General features: G+C 40.5%; 1 protein-coding gene across 1 annotated transcript; it reads right to left on the bottom strand.

The window, feature by feature from the left end:
* Positions 1-301: 301 nt before the first annotated feature.
* On the bottom strand, positions 302-18,496 carry wfdc1 (WAP four-disulfide core domain 1; the record flags this gene model as incomplete). Its single annotated transcript, XM_083893271.1, has 6 exons — positions 18,398-18,496; positions 6,190-6,385; positions 5,484-5,567; positions 4,723-4,863; positions 478-528; positions 302-360 (listed from the first exon to the last, which is right to left on the bottom strand). The coding sequence occupies exons 1-6, from the start codon at positions 18,488-18,490 to the stop codon at positions 302-304; spliced, it is 624 nt and encodes a 207-aa protein (XP_083749397.1). The 5' UTR covers positions 18,491-18,496.
* Positions 18,497-20,078: the final 1,582 nt, after the last annotated feature.

Raw genomic sequence — 20,078 nt, 5'->3', positions numbered from 1 at the left:
CTTCTTCTGCTTACACCATCTACATCCTTTTCTTTCACAAGCACACAGAGAGACAAAACAACACAAACACAAGTATTTCTTTGGCTGTATGCACTGAAGGTGAGAGGAGGTAGCAGCTGTAGGTCAATGGAAATGTGAGCTGTGATCCTGGTTCGGGGGGAGATGAGCTGATGACTGAGGTTGAGTTATGGTCGTCGCTGAGGCTGAGGTCATGGTTGAACTGATAGGTAAAGAAAGACGAGAACATGAGGTGTTTGGTCGAAATAAAAGAAGAATGATACGACATTCAAAAAAACCTACTTCATCCCAGGTGCTTGTGTTGATGTTTTTCGTAGCCTACTGCATTGTTGGAGGTGGTAACTGTCGGTCAAGGACACACAACAGAAAGAGCATCATCACATCAGGCGGGTTCATTTTGCTTTAGACAGCGTGAGGGAGTGCGGGGTTCTTTGAAGATGTCGTCATTACCTCACTTACCTAAGTAGTCCTTGTAGTCCTTAAAGAATTTGTGCCTCATGCTGCGACCATCTGGAAATAATAATAAAAATGTATTATGAAATCAAAACTGTAGTCTAGACTGTCAGCAGGAACTGATTTACAGGACATTTCTGAAGATCCAGGAATAGTTTCTCAGACAAGGCATTCTCTCCCCCAAAGACAATCTTGTTGCTCTTACAACAAGGAGATTGTATTTTGATGATTTTATTCCTTTTATTAGTCGGACTCTGCAGGATATTTGCTCCTGTTCTGTGTCGCCAAGTGTTTCCTCGGTCTCAGCCTTATTAAAGTGTCTTGAAATAAGGTATGAGGGTCTCCTGTAGCTGGTGTCACACAATCCCATCATGCAATACTTGGATCCAAAACAACGCCATATTGGCAGGAAGACCAGTGTCAGCTATTCAAATCCATACACGTACCAGGCAGCGTTTATACCCTCTTCACTGGCTGTTTTCTTAAAAAGTGAAGATGTTGGACACAAAAAAAGTGCTTAAAATGAATAGAACCATATAAGTTTCTTCGGCCTGTCCACATAGGAGAACCCTTTTTGGCTCCAGGTGGAACCTTAAACCAAGAACCCTTTTAAAACCCTTTATTCAGGAAAGGGGTTTTAAAAGGTTCTCTGGATCAAAATGGTTCTTACTGGAACCATTACCAAGAATCCTTGAAAAACAATTTTCGGGGAAAGTGTTTTTTCAGAAGCAAATGGTTGCAAGTAGAACTTCAGCCCTTGTAGAAGGAGCCTTTTGGAACCCTTATTTCTAAGAGTGTAGTTGTGTCTCCATGGATACAGAATACAATGCTTACTACTCTAACATCGTGTTTATTTTACATTTTTTAATTGCGATTTGTATATCCATGTTCTCCGGAGCACAGGATGAGGGAAGGTTCTTCAGGAAGTTGTAAATGTTGGGATATACTGCAGATCTTGAATAATATCCACGCTGGCTGACATGCTGGTATTGCAATGGTCAGAAGTACTTTTTTATCAAAGGTTTGCCTTTGACACCTGCTGACACCTGAAACCTGCCACCATGACAGTGTAAACAAACTCAGTTCAGTGACGTCCATGACGTGAAATAACTAGATTTTCAGATTTGTTTGTTTTAGTTTGATTTGTTGATTTTAAGAAGAACCAGTCCAGACTCTGGTGGTTTTTGGGTGCACTGTAAATCTAAACATTGGCTTTAATAAAAGATATTAAGTGTACTTAACTCAATTTTTATTAACATGTTGCTAACACTCATTTTGAATAAGTTACTTGTACTTTGGGGTTGAAAAACCTTCCAAACTCAGTATGCTCAAGTTGTATTCATTTAGAAAAACCAAGTCCTGGGAACCACATTGTGCCACTGCTCCCCCCTCCCCCTTACCCCAAACGTTTAAAATTTTGCGCATGCGCACTGACACGGGTCTTCAACCACCTGCCTCTTGGCGCGCTGCAGACATGATGTTGGACTTCGACACCGCAGCAATCGCCATCATCACATTCTGGGAGTCACCATTCTGCTGCTGTTGGGAACATTGATTTGGTGAGTCCATGCTTGAGTAAAAGGGGAACTATGAAAGTCTGTTCGCTTTTCTGCTGTTTCGCTAACCACGCTTTTCTGCTGTTTCGCCAAGTGTCCTCCAATGCATTTTTTTCGATTAAATCGGCGAGAAAACAATCGATAGAGATATGGATAACATTATCTATCATGTACGATGTTACGCCGTGTGTCTCTGTGTAGTCTTATCCGCTATAAACAATAGATTAGGGGGGTTATTTGCTTAGAGGTTAGCTTGGAGATGCGAGAACGTACTCGCAACCCACGACGTCAGTGGAGGTGCGTTTGTTGTTATCGCTGACATACTTAAGGTGAAACACGTTGTACACGCTGTAGTGCATATAACAGGCTGTTGTGACGCTGTGACGCTGCCACACATTGAAAAACAGAGAAGAAGATGGGAAACTTCCCCGCTGTATTTAAACTTTCGACATTATAAGTCGAGTATGTTGATTGGGAGTCGTGTCAGTGCAAATATGACGATCGATGATGATTTTTTATGTTCGGTTACAAGTTAGAGCGGGCGCTGCCTTGTTTGAAACGTGAATGCATGCCGTTCTTTTTTTTTCTTTTTTCTACAAAAGTTACTGAACACTATAATGACTCGACTGCTCCTAATGATGAAGCTCCAGTAAACTATTACTATATTGTATTTGACTGTATGTTACAATCCATGTGTAAATAATTATTGAGTTAAACAAGTTTTTTTTTTGCTTACATGATAGTTTTGCCTTACTACCTGACATGAGTTTGCATTGTGATATACCAGAGACTTTTTTTGACATTATGTACATGGTATTTATTTCAGTATAGTAGTCATAGTAATTGTATTTTAATGTTAAGCACTTGAAATGTGAACTTGTTTTCACACATAGTGTGTGTGTGTGTGTGTGTGTGTGTGTGTGTGTGTGTGTGTGTGTGTGTGTGTGTCTGAAATTAAATCCATTATTACCTAGTTAACACCAAGACTGACAAACAGTAATGTTTTAAGGATAACAGGATCACTGTTAAAATCATAAGCTGCATATATGTCAGCCTTAGAACTGTCTTGTGACTAATGTGTTTGTCATAGTTTTAGCATTCACTTGTATTTGACCAACGATGTTGTAAAGGCTGGTCATTATTTGAAGATGGCTGCAATACTGTGTATGCTTAAATATTGAGTAGTAACAGTTGAGTTGTTTTATTCTTTTTAACTGTATCTAACACAGGCTCAAACTAATGAGGAGTCCACACATTGTACAATCTCAGCAGTAAAAGGTATTTTCTCATGATTCTTCTTGTGCAGTAATTAATATCTAATTGCATTTTTGTAAATTTTATGATCATAAAAAGGAAAGCAAATTAAATAAATCTAATGGAATCCATAGTACCTATTTTGTGTCCCAAATAATACAATGATTGCACTTATGGATAAATAATCATCTCACCAAACACTCTCTCTTGCTCTCTCTCTTTCTCTCTCACTCAGTCCTGACGTTGAATCTGCAGTTTCCCTCCTTTTCTGAAGAGGGGAGTATTTCAGGATCTGCTTTGAACCAGCTTGATCCAAGGTGAGGATTCTCTCTCTCTCTCTTTTTTTTCTTCCTTTCTGTGTTTATTTCTCAGGCTACAATTACATGTTCTAATAATTTTCAAATTTTCTTTCATTTCAGATTTATCAAACCCCAGCCTGACCTTCAGTTCCCCTGCAGTGGACACGTCTGGAGTATTGCTTCTCCTACTGGCTCAGCATAAAACCTTCAAATGCAGTGGACTTGTAAGTGTAAAAAAGAAGTGTGATATGTTGGATACCAGGAATCCAGGATGTTAAGAGTCACACTAAAACTGCATACTGTTAATGTTTTTATGACAGCGGTTTGATGCTTTTATTTGAACCATTTTAAGAGCTGCATAGGTACAGCTTTATTGTTAAACGTGATGTATTGGCTAATGTGGCCAGAAAATACCGGTAATCCAGCATACATTCTGTGTTTTCACACTAAATCTGCATACTGTTGATGTTATGACAAAGAGAGGTTTGACGCTTTTATTAAACTGCATTTTGTGATGCAGGTGTTAAATGTTATGAAAAGAAATGTGATGTTTCACAACATAAAAAAATGTGAGCACTAAATCTGCATACTGTTCTGTGCCCATTTGAAATAAATTCAATGCAGATGAAATTCTTTTTCACAGTATTTTTTTTCTTTTAAAATTAGGTGATGATAAAGTTATTTTAAGTACTGTAGACTCAGAATTGACAAGTTTATTTCAGTACAGTAAAGTTACAATAAATTAGTTATTTTAGTAAAATACAATCATAACAAACAAGTTAATTCAATAGCTGTGAACTCAAAATACCCATGTTTAGTTTAGTATAGTAAACTCATTATAAATAAGTTCTTGGAAGTACTGCACACTTATATTTGATAAGTTACATGTACTTACTTAATCAAGTTTACTTAACTCAGTTAGTTTAAGGCAATAAGTTTGCACATTTTTTTTGAGTAAAGCCAACTTATTATATCTTACAGTGTGTAGTTCCATCAGATCAGACTGACAGAAGGATCTGTTGCAAGATGAGGGAAGGAAATCATGTGTCCCAAAGCTGTGTTGTGGTCAGTCAGCAGCTGTGTCCTGAGGGAACCTCCCAAAGGGATTAATAATCCGTCTGTCTGTTACATTAGCGTCTTACCAGAGTTGCCACGTTGTTTGATGCACTGGCCCCGGTTAGGGATTCCTGCTGCAGGGTTTCCCGGGTTGATGATGTGACACTCGTAGCCTGTGGGGCAGTGGAGAGGCTCGTCTCCGTCCTCCGTCGTACTGCACGCCTCAGCTGGTGGACAGAAAAAGTTGGTTGAATATTATTGTTTAGCCCTGGAAACATGACATGAAAGCCATTGTTTCAAGGATTTCCTTTAATTTAGTTCTTTGGGTAGTTGAGTGTCTCCTTGACTCTGTAAGGTCATGTTTTCTTCAACTATTTAACAATATTTAGGCCAAAAGAGTTTTCATTAACTTTGTAATTACAGCTGCTTATCTTATGAAAAATACAGTATCTCAAATATCGAATCCATAAAGAAATGTCCAACTTCCTTAGTTTTGCCATTTTCTGGCATAAACACAAACCAGTAGCCCCCATAGGCCCAAATAGGTTCTGTCTCAATAGGGCCAAAACCTGGTCCTATTGAGACAGAACCTCATTTCTGAGTAACTGATCGTTAAGGTTAGAAAAAAAATGCTTTGTTTCGTCCAAAATGAGACAAGACAGATTTTCATCAAACCTGGTGGAAAAATGTTGAGAGCATAAACCTAGAAAAGTCACAATCAACAAAGCCGCGCTCTGACATTTAATAAAAGGGCAAGAGAGACAATCAAAAGGCTGCAGAACAATGATTTCACTGTCTTTTTATATATCAGACATCACAGTTGAGTGTTTTTCTGCGACGTCTTCACCTTGCAGAACCTCTTCAGGTCCGTCGAGCAGCCAGCCGTTCCCCCCCAACCACCGAGGCTTTGGCTGCACCAGCCAGTCCAGCACTGTTTACCACACACACACAAACACACACACACTGTTATTAATGCACGCTGCAAAGAGGGAAGTACATGATGTGGATGCTGTAGCGAGGCTGGATACCACAAATAAAGTCCTATTTGTTCATATCCATGGTGATTAAAGGTCGTAATATTTGAGGGTTTGTTTTTGGTTTGGACTGGACTCTGGTTTTCACACGACTATGATTGTTTACATCTCTGCATTTCTTTCACGTATTTTAGGATTTATAACGGCAGCAGCTGTCAACACAGAATTAGACGTGCGGTTTGTATTCTACCCAGAAAATACTGTACGTACTATACAGACCTTATTTTACTTCTGTTGACTTTGCGATTAATCAGTTAGTTACAAAAATAATGTAGTTTTAATGATTTCTTTGGTAGATGGAGCAAATAATCCAGGATATCCACATTTAAGAAGCATACAAATCTGTTTTAATTATTTATAAAAACCACTAGAGAACTGCTGATGAACGTACTAATTGATTAATAATTGATTTATGGTATAATCATTGCACCCTAATGCCTTTATAACTTGGATTCTGTGAAGAAGCATCTTTTTATGGCTGTTTTCAGGTCCACCCATCTGTGTGATGCCTCTGCTCACCTGGTGGTGGCTGAACTGACTCCAGACAGGCATAGATGCAGCCGTTGTAGCAGCAACGCTTGTGCCGCTCGCACTCCGAGTCGGAGCGGCAGCCCGGCACCTCGCAGGCTCGATCCGGCAGCATCTGAGGAGGGGGTGGACACCGGTCGTTCTTCTGGTGCTGCGTGGACTGGGGGTGGTTGGGGTACTCATAGTCCTGGGGGGGGGGGGAGAAAAAGGCAAAGAGTATTTTATCTTGACCCCAAACACAATCAAGTTTGTGGGCATAGGAAATAGACTAGATCCACAGTTCTGTTTTATAGGCTTTTTAGATGTAGTTTAGGCAAGGGCCTTACTATCAGGAGGCAGCCATCTTATGTCAGCCTGTTTCTACAGTAGCCTGAATGGACAAACTATCATTTTGTGAAGTGGAATCTCATTACACAAACAAAGAAGAAGCTAAATCCTTCTGATATGCAAAGGTGACTATAGTTTCTACACTCCTAGAAATAAGGGTTCCAAAATGGTCCTTCTACAAGGGCTGAGGTTCTACCTGGAACCATTTGCTTCTGAAAAACCTTTTCCTGAATAAAGGGTTTTTCAAGGGTTCTTGGTAACACTAATGGTTCCAGTAAGAACCATTTTGATCCAGAGAACCCTTTAAAACCCCTTTCCTGAATAAAGGGTTTTTCAAGGGTTCTTGGTGGAACCCTCCAAAAGGGTTCCAGGTGGAACCTTTATAAAAAGATTCTACCTACCAAATTATATGAAAATATTTCAAACATATATATATATATAAAAAAAAGGCTTAATTAGAAATAAAACATCAAATCTGTCTTGATGTTACACTTTTTAACCACCAGAGAGCAGCAAAGGGCCTGGGTGACACTTTCCAGCACAGCCAGCAGAGACAGTGAATGTTTGGTGTTGGTATGGAGGACTGTCTGCTGAGATCTTGACCTGGATTGGGAAGATGATCCACACTGTGGGAATAAACACTTCCCCCGGAGAGTCTGAGAGGCAGAAAGTAGGCCACGGGATGCTGAGCCAAGCAAAGACACACTTCAGAATCTTTGACAGAAGATACAGAAACTGTAGAAAAACACTTAAAACTGACCTTCCTAACCTTCAGCCAGTTCCAAAAGGACTACCCATACATACTGAGCTGCTGCACTTTCACCAGTTCCCATTGTTTGGGACATTATGAAGCCAGATTTTGTGGATTTAAACATTTTCCCACACACCATGATCAGTGTCATGGTGTGGCGCAGTGTGTGAGTAGCCATTCATTGTTCTCAGTTGCGTACACATGGGAAATATTACCACAAGAAGCACAGCTGCGCTTCACTAAACAACAGCAGCGCTCATGTTTTCTCTTACACCGTAATTTGCCTCATCGCGATCGACTTTTTTAAATTTATCTCACCACTTTCTGCTAAGTGGTGAAGGCTCACTACAACTTTGTGTGTGTCCAGAACCTTGGAGTTTTACCAACACTGAAATTAAAGTCAAATAGACTTGTGCTGATGTGTTTATCACACACACACAGATATAACTCAGACATTTGGAGCAACCTTGTACTGATAACTGCACTTCTGTCAACACATCAGTGGTACATATAGTACTATTCAATATTCAGTGCTGCTAACGATGGCTAGCCCAAGATACATGGTTCTGGCTCAACATCTCAAATGGAACAAGGTCAACTCAAAAGGTGACTTTACTCCCACTTCTGACTATGGACGTAAGATGATGATGATGATGATGAAGAATGGCACAGCGCACACCCTGTCTACCAAGTACAGGTACAGCCCATGGCCAAGTGGAAAGGAAACTTGACTTGTAACCGGAGGGTTGCCACAAGGTACCTGCCGGTCCTAATTCTAGGAAAGTTTCTGATAGATGAAGGGTTAAGACGTATTCTCCGTATGGGGATTAATAAAAGTACAAAATGCAAGGTACTGTTCTCAGTCAAAACGCAAGCCTGGCCGAGGGATTCAATGTTCCGAACCGAACTGTACCATGATGGAAACTTTCAATTCAGTTTTATTTGTATAGTGCCAAAATACAACATATCTCAAGGCCCTGTACATAGTAAGGCAAAAACCTTTACACTATTATAGAGAGCAGAGAAACCCACATAAAGAGTAAGCACTAGGCATCACTGGAGAGAACCAGACTCAAAGATGTGCAGCCATCTGCCGAGACAGGTTGGGGTGAAAGGAAAAATGGGGGACAGAAAGGACAAGAGGAAGACGAGGTAGAGACAGAAGAGAAAGACCAGTAACAGAAATACAACAACTCTATCAAATTATAAGTTCAAACACAGCTTAAATGTCATATTTCGGGTTTACACATTTTACCTGACTGATTTTATTGTTTTTCTAATTTCCAAATTCCCACCCGGGGGATTTTCGGAATGACTGAAACAAGCACAAACCGAAGGTGTTTAATGTCTCGTCTGTCAGTTGGCACATCGGAGGAGCACAACAGGCAACAATTTGAGGATGTTTCAATGACAGACAGTTTACATGTGCGCTTACACGGAAAACAATTATTGAGGTGAATTTTCAATCTGTTTTTCCTCCACAAGTGAAGGACAAATGTTTTCCCCGTCCGAGGTTTAACGATCCCACTGCCTTTGTCGGGCTGTCATCCAGTCGTTTGTCATGCAGTCGTAAAACTAAAACATTGTGGTCATGCTTGTTTGTGGCATGTGTTCTGTTTCGGCTCCAATTTCGGGTTTTTTACGATTATATCAGATGTGTGGGTGATTTTCCTCGACTCCTCTTTTTTTTTCATTTGGCTCGTTGTGGTGAGTTGCCGTGGTGTTCACACGGTGGTCTAAGAGTTTTTGGGCTGCACACAGGCTTACTGTACGTTCTTTACAATCCACCCAGAAAAATGGAAGCAAATGTTTGGCACTGAGGGCAGTATCTCGCATCACACACACACAATAGTGTGTTCACTTTTAAACGTGCATTAAAGCGTTCTGGCAGGTGTTCGCTTAGTGGGTGGATGGTGGTTGGTTTATGGAGGAATTTGGCTTATTGTGTTGCTTTTATTGCCCACAAAACTTTCCCACAACTGGGGGAAAGTGCATCGTTTTCTACCTGGATTTACACTCAGTAAATGGACACATGCATTGCTACAGTTGCTGATAAAACTCCTTAGGGAATAATTTTTTTAAAAAGACTTTTTTAGAGAATCTCTTTGCTGCCAAGAGAATGGAAAGTCTGAGATTGGGTTCAGTTGGCGAGTAACGACCAGGTCAACGTGCCAACACACATCAGTATCATGTTTACGAAAAAACCTTTCTTATATTTAAATAAAAAAAATGTTTTGGTTGGCGGAAATTGTGTGAATGTTTGCTGTAGTTTTCGACAGAGAAGATGTTCATTTAAGTTTTCATTCGATGTGAAATATTTATTCGCTGAATTTTTTTTGTCTTGACTTGTCGAAATCTGTTCGTTCTGGTTGAGTGTTTTTAAACCTTCTAGAGAAAGTTCAAATGTTTGCCACTCAGTTTGACCCTGACCGAGTTTGTGAAGTCTCTGGCTTCTGTCCTCTGTCCTCAAAAAGAATCATGAGCTGTTCTCACATTCAAACTCATGTTGTCACCCTTGCAAGAAACCTGATACTTTTAAGATCCATTTTTCTCCAAATGGATCAGGGATATAATGCATTTCTCAAAACTGGAGAAAATAAGAGGTTAATTTCAGAACTTTATGAACATATGGAGTTCCTTACTAGCTGTAGTAATAGTCATAGCAGTCATCAAGTATGGATACCTTACTTCTATGTGGGCATAAACCAGAAAAATCAATAATATATACACTTAAAAGGTCTTGTTTTGGTAATGTTGTGGTCTTGTTGTGTTGCCCCCAAGTGACCAAGCAAATGGACTTGTTTGTCCGTTTGATTTATAGTTTAATTCTAATAAGCTTTAACCAACTGAACTTGGACGACGCGCCGTCAGGAGATAAGTGAGAGCCGTGGAGCCACTGAGTTCACGGCGTCTCCTGCTCCTCTCAGATTCATGAATGAGTCTGATGTGACTGGATAATGACATAATGGCAACTGCTGTCTCCCCTTGTCTTATATCCGATCTGTCTGCAACAAAAGGTCAAGTGTGCCCTTCCTGTTTATGTAAGCGTGTGTGTGTGTGTGTGTTTTTTTTTTATGCGTTGTGATAAGTGCAAGATATCGCTGCACGGTGCCTTTCAAAATTTTCGGCTTACACCGTCTCTGCGTGTGATCCGGGCTCTTACTCCCTTCCTGCGTTTGTAAGCCAGAAGGTTTGCCGTGTACCTGATCCCCGGGTTCTATCACACAATCCTGCACACATCTCTCTGATGTCCCACATTGTTTATTTACACTCCCGTCTGCCGTGCCGCTCTCCCGCAGAGACGCTGCCAACGCCGCAGGCCCGTGTGTGATGTTCATATCTGTCTGTGGGCATGAGCCACACATCCCCCCAACCCCCATCCAGACTCTGTCTGTCTGCAACACTGTCACTATCTCTCTTCCTCCCTGTTTTTTTTTCTGTTTTTTTTTTTACTCCACTTCCTTTCCTGATTGATCTTAATTCTTTACTCTTTGTGCTCTGCGGTTTATGGGGAGTGAGTGGGGGAGAAGAAGCCACCAGAGACTAGACCCTGTGTTGGTCTGACATCAAACCACATGGACAGATTCCTCCCTTTGTGCCAGGATACACATGGCTAGACGGTACATTATTTTTTTTTAACATTTCTGACTGAAATTGGAATTAACACACCCAGACAATGCAATAGGGAGACAAAATACTTCTTCAGGAACCTTTAGGCCGAGCAAAGTTGGACGTAAGTTGGCCTGGACGCCCCAGTTTTTGGACGGACGAGGAGACCGACATACGAACAAGGGTTGAGGTTCTACCTGGAACCATTTGTTTTTCAAGGGTTCTTGGTAACACTAAGGGTTCCAGTAAGAACCATTTTCATCCAGAGAACCCTTTAAAATCCCTTTCCTGAATAAGGGGTTTTGGAAGGGTTCTTGGTAACACTAAGGTCCCAGGTGGAACCTTTATAAAAGGAACCAAAAAGGGTTCTCCTATGACACGTGTCAAACTCGAGGCCCGGGGGCCGGATGTGGCCCGCCACGTCATTTTATGTGGTCGGCGAGTGGTTAATTGGGCTTAAAAACCTGTGTTAAAATAGGTCTATGCTGCTTTAAGGCGTGCGTTGACCATAAACTACATTTCCCACAATACATGGTGATTGCGTTACTTGCAAAGTGACGGCATCACCATCGCGGACCAGGTTACATCTATAATGCATCATATTTGTAACCTGAATAAGTAATAATTACAGAACGTTACTTAGCAAAATTAAGGTTACTTGCAAAGTTACGGAGTAGTTACCTTTATTTTACATTATATTGGTTACATTTAGTTACATTTATTCTGTATGACTGTATGACATCTGGCCCTTTGAGGGTAACCATTTTGCTGATGTGGCCCTCGGTGAAAATGAGTCTGACATCCCTGTCCTATGAGGACAAGCCAAAGAACCTTACATGGTTCAACTTACCACTATTATTTTTAAGAGTGTACTAGCAACATAGGTGAACAGACTTAAGCCACTAGTGCTCTTACACTGGGACAAGGACAGTAGTCCAAGTGGACGTCATAGTCGAGCTACGGTTTGCACTTGACTTAACTGCACATGGAAATGTACGTCCGTTCTTAGGGATCGAGTCTTGTCCAGATTGAGCTAAATCTGAACCCTCCCAATCCTGTCCTGAATGGATCCTCAGATCTGATCACAGAACCACATTCAGAGGTGGGTTAAGGATGCAAGTGGCCACTTAGGCCATGTTTAGACTGAAGCCCAAATCAGATTTTTCAGCATATCCAGATTTGATTATATACATTTTTGGACTGCTAAAAAACCCCACAATAGATCAAATTTTTTCCCAAGCTGATTCAAAACCACATATGGAGGTGATTTTGTAGCGATTTTGACAGGATAGGATAGGATTTCAAAGTGTCTTAACAATTTCTCAAACAATAGACACAGAGAACGACAATAGAAGGTTTTTGCTTTGGCTCCACATAACATTTTGGGAGCGAAACAGACACTGATTTATGTCGTCTATTTTGTTTATTTTGTTCAGAAGATCTGATCTAATCAGATTCTTATCAGATATGCTTAGGGCCGCAGTCTAAACAATGAACATGATCCAGATTAGAAACAACCTCCTCAGGTCACATCCTTTGATCCGCTGAAATTATATATATATATATATTTTTTTTTTTTACTCGAATCAGCAATAACATGATAATGTAAATGCAATCTTATTTCATGTTACAGCAGCGTGTGTAGAGCTTTGATTCACCCATCTTTCTCCCTGTCACACAGATGCAAACACACACCGACACAAACATGTTGACGTCAGTCACATCTGTTCAGACAGACTTGTTAAAAACATAATTTTCTTGTCCTAAACAGACATGACGTCATCCAAACTTAGCATTTAATCAGCCCATTGAGGGTGAATGTTGATTCCAGACAGGCCTAAATCTCTGCCCTCTACTCATACAGGCCAAGGTTGAACACACAGGTGCATAAATGAGGCAGAAACTGTGTTCTTTTGTACAAGTTTCAGCTTACAGCTCACATCTCACACTAAACGAAGCCGCTCGCAGCTCACAGCAAACACATCTGGCAGGAGCTTTTGAATTGTCAGGACTCATTTCCTCGTCTCTGTGCCAGCAGTCGCTTTGACAGAAAGACAGAGCGACGTGTAGATGGAGAAAGACACAGCTGGGAGGCAAAAAAAAAAACACGCCGCAGCAGCAGCACGTCGTAAATCCGTCCAGTACAACAGTTTTGACGACTGATGCTGGGAAACATGCGGATAGACAAACAGGTAAGAACGAACAGCTGGAGGAAAAAGCCTTTGTGTCAAACTGTGAGATGTAGACGAGCAGAGGTTTGGTTTAGAACTGTGGTTCTTCAACTTTTTATACCAAGAACCACCTGAGAAAATAGGAAATACAGCGATGTAAATGGACCGAGCAAAGTCAACTACGGACTTTTCACAGGAGGCAGATTTATTCCTAATTAGATCATCTAATTGCTCATATACCCTGGGATACAGTAGAAGAGTATTTCTGATCAGAGGAGGCTCGCGTACCAACAGTGGTACATGTGCCACTGTTTGAGAACCATGGATTTGGACAAAAAGCTGGACATGGAGAAAATGTGAATGTAGCTCTTTTGGAGGGGGACAAAAAGCATGTATTTACAGATTAATGTCTGAATCTAGTGTAGAATCAGACTGATTTTTCACATTTGCCATTGGCCTATAATTACTTTTCAAGTAAGTTTACAATGTTTTGTTTTCAGGACCTTGAGAAAGGCTGCTGAAAACTTTATAGTTTTAATCCTAAAGTTTCTAAATTTCATGAATTCAATGTGTACAGAATGGGAGAGACAGACTGTGTGTGATGTGTAATTATCAAGCTCTTACAAGGGGAAAAATGCAAAAAATCTGCTGCACTGATTTCTGAAGATTGGTATTTGAATCGGCCACAGAAAAACTCATATCAGTCGACCTCTATACTCTTGTCAGTGTTGCAGCCTCTGATACAATATTGTGTTTTTGAAACATTATGTCTTACATCCTTGGATTTGTTCTGTTTTGTAATGTTAGATATGTCTTCTTCTGCTATAATAAACAATGTATAGGTCTGCAACTACCTGTTGATTATTGGTTGTTGAATTGAGTACTTGTTTGGTGCATAAACTGTCAGAAAATGTAGATCACTGTTTCTCAAACCTGGAAATGATGATGTTCTCAAATGTCTTGTTTTGTCCTCAAGCCAAAATGATTCAATTATAATGATTTCTTTGTCGTATGGAGCAAAGAAACCAGAAAATATTCACATTTAAGAAGCTGCAAAATCGGAAAACTTGGTTTAATTCTTTAAAAAACACTCGAACCAATTAATCAGTGAGGAAAATAGTTGATGATTAATTTAGTAACCGTTTAACTAATTGAGAAACAAAGAGTAATTGTTTCAGCCCTGTAGTTCAGTGTCACATTTTTGTTTGTTAATTAAGAATTAAGACTCATCTAATGTGCAGTACAGTGAAGTTTGTTTGAAATGCATATAACTGTGTATTTGTTCAATAATCACTTTGCTCAGAGTACAAAAGGTTGAAGTGGTTTTCATCAACAAATCTAAACTCTGAACTGAAATCCCTCATGTACTTCATGAACTCAACAAGACTTGTTATTTTGAGTTGTTAACATTTTTCAATTTGGCCTCGCCGAGCATTAAAACATTAGCAAACAGTTTCAAACCGAGGTTACAGTTTGACATAACTCGTGAACTTGCTGAACCTCACTCAGTTTAAGCAGCTGGTGATGATTCAGTCAGTCCAACACTTCTCTCTCGCCGCAGATCGTGGAAGAATGAACGCGGCTCCGCTCTTGCTGTTACAAGTCAACATGCCATGAAAATGATTTAGGAGCTGTTGTGAGTGTTGTTTTTCACCCGACGTTTAATTGAAGCCAAATACTTTGACTTTGCCTCCGCCAACCAAATTCACTTCCATGAGGGTGAAAGGAAATTCTCACATGGCGGGTGTGAGCAGACATTCTAAACAGTCAGTGACTGCCAGCATTTGTCACGCATTCTTACAGATCCATTAAAATACATTCTTTACATTCTGAGCTGGAATCCATCGCATTTAACGCAGATTTTCACATCGACTTCAGTCTCTTCTAATCTTGTTTGATTAAAGACACAGTTTCAGAATGTGTTTTTTCCATCATTTACAAATATGCAGCCGTCATAAAAGCCACACATTTTCGCCTCAGCCTTTGGACAAAGTACAAGTGCAGGAAGTTTACGTGTTTCTGAGCATCTGCAGAGCCTCTGCGCCGTCAGAGAAGAGCAGGAAGTGAATGAAACTGTTAACATTCATGATGGTATAGCCTCAAAAATGTAGTGCATGCTCACATGCCCTAACAGGTGTTTAGGAGCGGTGGGAGACTAAATCATCCTGTGTGTGTGTGTGTGTGTGATCCTTTACTGTTATTATTATAATAATTATTATGATTATATGGCCCTTTCTCTTGGAAATGCAAAGAGGACATTGAAAGTGCTACAGAACTGGTGACCACTCACTTCACAGTCACTTTTTTCTCAAATTATTCACTAGAAATAGACTATCAGGTGTGAAAAAGTTTATTATGTTTCATAAATTAAAGTAATATGCAACAATTGAAATGGCAAAAAAAAAAAGGTTTCTAAAAAGTGTTTCCAGTTTTGCCAATTTGCAATTTATATTGACTCATATGAGGTCTAAAACTGTGTTTGTATGAATGACAAAATTATGATTTTGCTTAAAATCTATTCTTGTGCGTCTTGATGAACGTTTACATGTCCCTGAACCAGAGCTAAAGATTTGACAGGACTTGTGTTTTGAGAAAAGAAGTTAAAAGTTTGACTTTAAACGTGCTTTGTTCCTATTTTGCGTAAATAAACCTCACATATGAAGCCCTGACATGGACCAGCTGACCTCAGTATTGCTGTTATTTTAATTTTTTCTGCCTTTGTGAGCAGAAACTATGTCACATTACGTGTTTTCTGCGTCCTTCATCTGTAAACCTGTCTTGCCTGGGGGAGCGTTTGTGTGTATACAGCAGCGCAGGTTCTGGCGGGGACAGGTAGCATTTATCACATGAAATGACCAGCTTTTTTGAATATAGCTGAGAATTTATTCATTTTTCATGGTCACATCTTTGTGTTTTCAGTCATACGTCAACCTGTGCTTTACTACAGTAGTGTGCTGCTGCTGCTCTTGCTTTAGTCTGTCCTGAAACTCAATCACTTCCTGTGTGCATTGTGTGAACTCATTGAAAAAAATGATTTGATTTAAAACAATCTCTATTTAAGCATTTTAAAAATGTCCTCCTGACATTTTGACTGATTTGAATTCAATGTGCATTCATACTAACATGCTTAACTCCTACAAATGAATGGAGCACATAGAGAGCATGCTGGTGGTCTGTGGTTTGTTCCGAATTGTTTAAAAGTTTCCCCGTCATGACATCCATTCTGCAGCGCAGCGCCTACGTGGAATTATTCCCTGACTATAATTTATCTTTCTGCACGTCCGCCGTGTTATGAATGAGATTGTGTTTGTGTATGGAGGAGGCGGAGGAGGAGGTAAAAAAAAAGAAAAGATGCAGAGATGAAAACGTTCAAAGGAATAAAAATGAAGAAAAAAAGAAAGAAATCCCGACAAACTCCACACGCACAGCCGTGTCAGCATGTTCCAATTACAGCGGCTTTGAAGCAGAGTCCAGTGAGATGGTGCCTTTGGCCCATCCTGTCAGCGGGAGGAGGAGATTTAGGAGAGGGGAAAACATGGGGTGAGGCACCGAGAGAGGTGAAAGCAGGCCGGAGAGAGGGTGAAAGGGTAACTCTAAAATCAGAGGAAGAAGAAGAAGAAGAAGAGAAAACGAGGGCATGAAACCCTTCATCAGAAATGAAGAACATGGCTGCACAGGGAGGGAGAGAGTAAGAGAAGGCACTGCGCTACACTGAACTCTTGTTGGCGATGATCAATCGGTTACACTGAGCAGAGTTAACAAGCAGGGGCCCAGTGTGCGAGTTCAGTTCCTGCCCTAATAATCCACTGCAAACACACACACAGTGGTTGTATATGGAGTGTGTGTGTGCTCCTCAGTTACTCATATGGGAATCTGAAAAATCACAGACTAATTCCAACCTGTTGCTCCTCATCACAACTTAAAACAAACCCCAATGTCCGTGTAGATTTTTCACGCTTCAACATCAAAAGCATCCAGTCTGCTGTTTTACCAGTGGTGAAGAACAAAAAGAAATGTACAAAAGCATCACAGCCGTGTGGCAAATACTCAGTATTTTCATCTACGGCTTATTATTTTTTGTTATAAAGCACTTTAATCCTGTTTGAGGTGCGATTTCAAGAACTTTTACGATGCTTCGTCATCATAAAATCATCATATTCCACAATATTATTGTAAGATGTGTTAAATCCTAAAAAGATCCATGTTTAGGAACTAGAGACACCTAATGGTGAGACTGTAGATTGCACATTTTCCAAAGCTATACAAAAAACAACAACAGAATCCGTTAAACAAGGCCCTTGCCTAAAGTACAAGTTAAAGTCTTATGCCAAGCTACAGAAATGTAGTTATACACTTATGCTGGTTTTACACGACAACGCTCCCGGGTGACACCGACAAAATATTTTATCAGATGTGCCTTTAGTTTAGAGGGCAATGGCGTTTTTGGGGCTTAAAAACGCAAAAAAATTTACCCACCCTCCAGAGTGGAAATCTTAAATACGCTCCATCGCCGCATTCCCGTCTAAAGGGTTGAAAACGCAAAAGCGTGCTCTGAGCTGCTAACGCTGTCACGGCTATCCTCCTGTACGCGTTGACGTCAGATCCATGTGCAGTACAGACAAACAACAACAAACATGTCGGATTATATCCACCAGTCGAACATTCAAGTTGCCTTAGCTGCTACTTCGTGCTACTAGAGAAAAGAAGGAAGTTTCAACGCATGCATGGCGCCACATGCCAAAACATGATTTCAAAACATAAACATGATTTGCAGTCTGCAAAATATATTTTTTAATGTGAATATTTTGTCTGTACTGTTGTTGTTGGTGAGTTCAGTTTGTTATATGAACATTATTCCTGAGTCTCTGTGACATATTGTGACATATATGGCCAGTTGATTTAGATTTATTACATAATGCACCTTTAAGAATATTAGTTATTTTTTTTAATGTAGTATTTGTTTAATTTGGTCTTCATATTGCTGTTAAAATATTCAAACTCACGTAACACGTTGCAGCTTTTTTGCAAGTCATTGCACTCTTCCTTTAACTACTTGAATGAGCTTGAGTGAAGTTAATTGCACTGCTGCTCTTTATGAATGAACACGCTTCAGCTCCGGGGGTCAACTGGACCATCTCTCACCTCAGGTACAAAACTGCTCTCACAGTGTGAGAAGTAACAGTGTCACGTATTGTGCACCCAACTCTGTGAGCTTTCACCTAGTTCCACCTTGAAAGGCCATGCCGTGTCCACTTCAAAAGACATAGTATAGAGATAAGAGAAGAAACATTTATTTATTCATGATGTGCATGAACTCAGGATGTTACACAGCAGCTCCCACCTTATGGTTGAGTCCTCTTTTCCTGATCTTCCTGCCATCACTTCTTGTGGAGAGGACCAGCAGGGAGAGCAGCAGCAGCACAGAGCCCGGCATGGTCTGTGTCCTCTGATCCTCAAACTTAAAACAGTCTCTCTGTGAGTATTCCTTCTCCTCCCTTCCTGTCTTACAGAGAGAGGTAGGTATTATTCCTTCTTCTTATTGCCAAAGTTTCCCCCTGTTGTCCTCTGTTCCGTTGCGGTGCCTTTTTGCAGCAGTACCTCGGCTGGTGTTCATGTGCAGCCAGAGATTACACAAGCCCCTCACTCTCTCTCCCTCTCTCACACACACACTCCCTTCAACAGGACCTGCCTTTATATCTGCCTGAGAAAAAAGTGCAGGGCAGAATGACAAAGTAGAGGGAAGGAAAGGAGGAGGGGGGAGTATACAGAGGCAGGGAAATAAAGAGGAGTTTAAGAAGAAGGAGTGGAAATGGAGGGAAAAGGGAGACACGGCAGCTGTTCATCAGTGCTTTAGAGAGCGTCTGCATGCACACATGAGAGAGAGAGAGGAGGGGAGGTTAAAAGGAGGGAGGGGAGACCGTTGGAAAGGGCAATTATGTGTGTCTCCTCCCCATTTACCCCTGTGTTGCGTCTCGGAGCACATCTGGTGATCTTTATGTGACTTTGACAGAGTTTTGTCATTGTGTGCACGGCTGTGGACGTACAATATTTTAGATTCTGTGTTCTGTTGCAGCGTGAGGGAGAAAAAAAAAAGTTAAGTATGGGGTTTGCTTGAAAATACCGTCCAACATCCGTGTTTGGAAATGGAAAAAGGACATTAGAAAGTGCTACGGTCACCTTTTCTCAAATTAATAGAAATTACCTTTGTGCGGACAAAGTAAAAGGTGCATTATAAATCTAAAGCAACTGGCCATAAAATCCTCCTTATATGTCACAGAGACTCAGGAATAATGTTCATATAACAAACTGAACTCACCAACAACAACAGTACAGACAAAATATTTGCATAAAAAAAAAAATATTTTGCAGACTGCAAATCATGTTTATGTTTTGAAATCATGTTTTGGCATGTGGCGCCACCTACCGCCATCTACCAATCATTGCAGTCAGTAGAGTCTCAGCTGCCGAGCAACCACAGGTTGCCAGTTACGTCAGAAAACGAAACCTGAAAGACCTCTGTATTTTGAATTTTTACATTTGGCAACAATGGAAAACTGCACTGTGGCCACAACAAAGACTCTTGAAGGTTCTTGAAAAGTGGGGGAGAAAAAAATGAATGGATTGTGCACGGTAAGTATGAGGTTTATTTAAAAATACCGTCCAACATCCGTGTTTACATTCCTGATTCTTTTGTTAGTGATGGAATATAAGTGATTTATGACACAGTGCATGGGAATAAAATACAACACCGCACCTGAATGAAGATAAATGTGTGTGTGTGTGTGTGTGTGTGTGTGTTTGTGTTTGGACGAGGACACAGTGGTGATTTCAGTGGCAATGACCCATAAAGAATGAAAGTATGTGGCGTGTTTGAGGGGACGGAGGGGGGGGGCCTCTCTCTACATCTTCTCTTTCTTTTATATCTCACAAGTTAAATGTAGGACAAATATATATATATATATATATGCCCCCACCATATACCACTAAACCCTTCTCTCCTTCCCCTCTTTTTCTCTCTCCAT

The sequence above is a fragment of the Microchirus variegatus genome (genome assembly GCF_963457635.1).
Source record: "Microchirus variegatus genome assembly, chromosome: 8".
Lineage (NCBI taxonomy): Eukaryota > Metazoa > Chordata > Actinopteri > Pleuronectiformes > Soleidae > Microchirus > Microchirus variegatus.
This window is presented reverse-complemented; position numbering and strand designations above follow the sequence as displayed.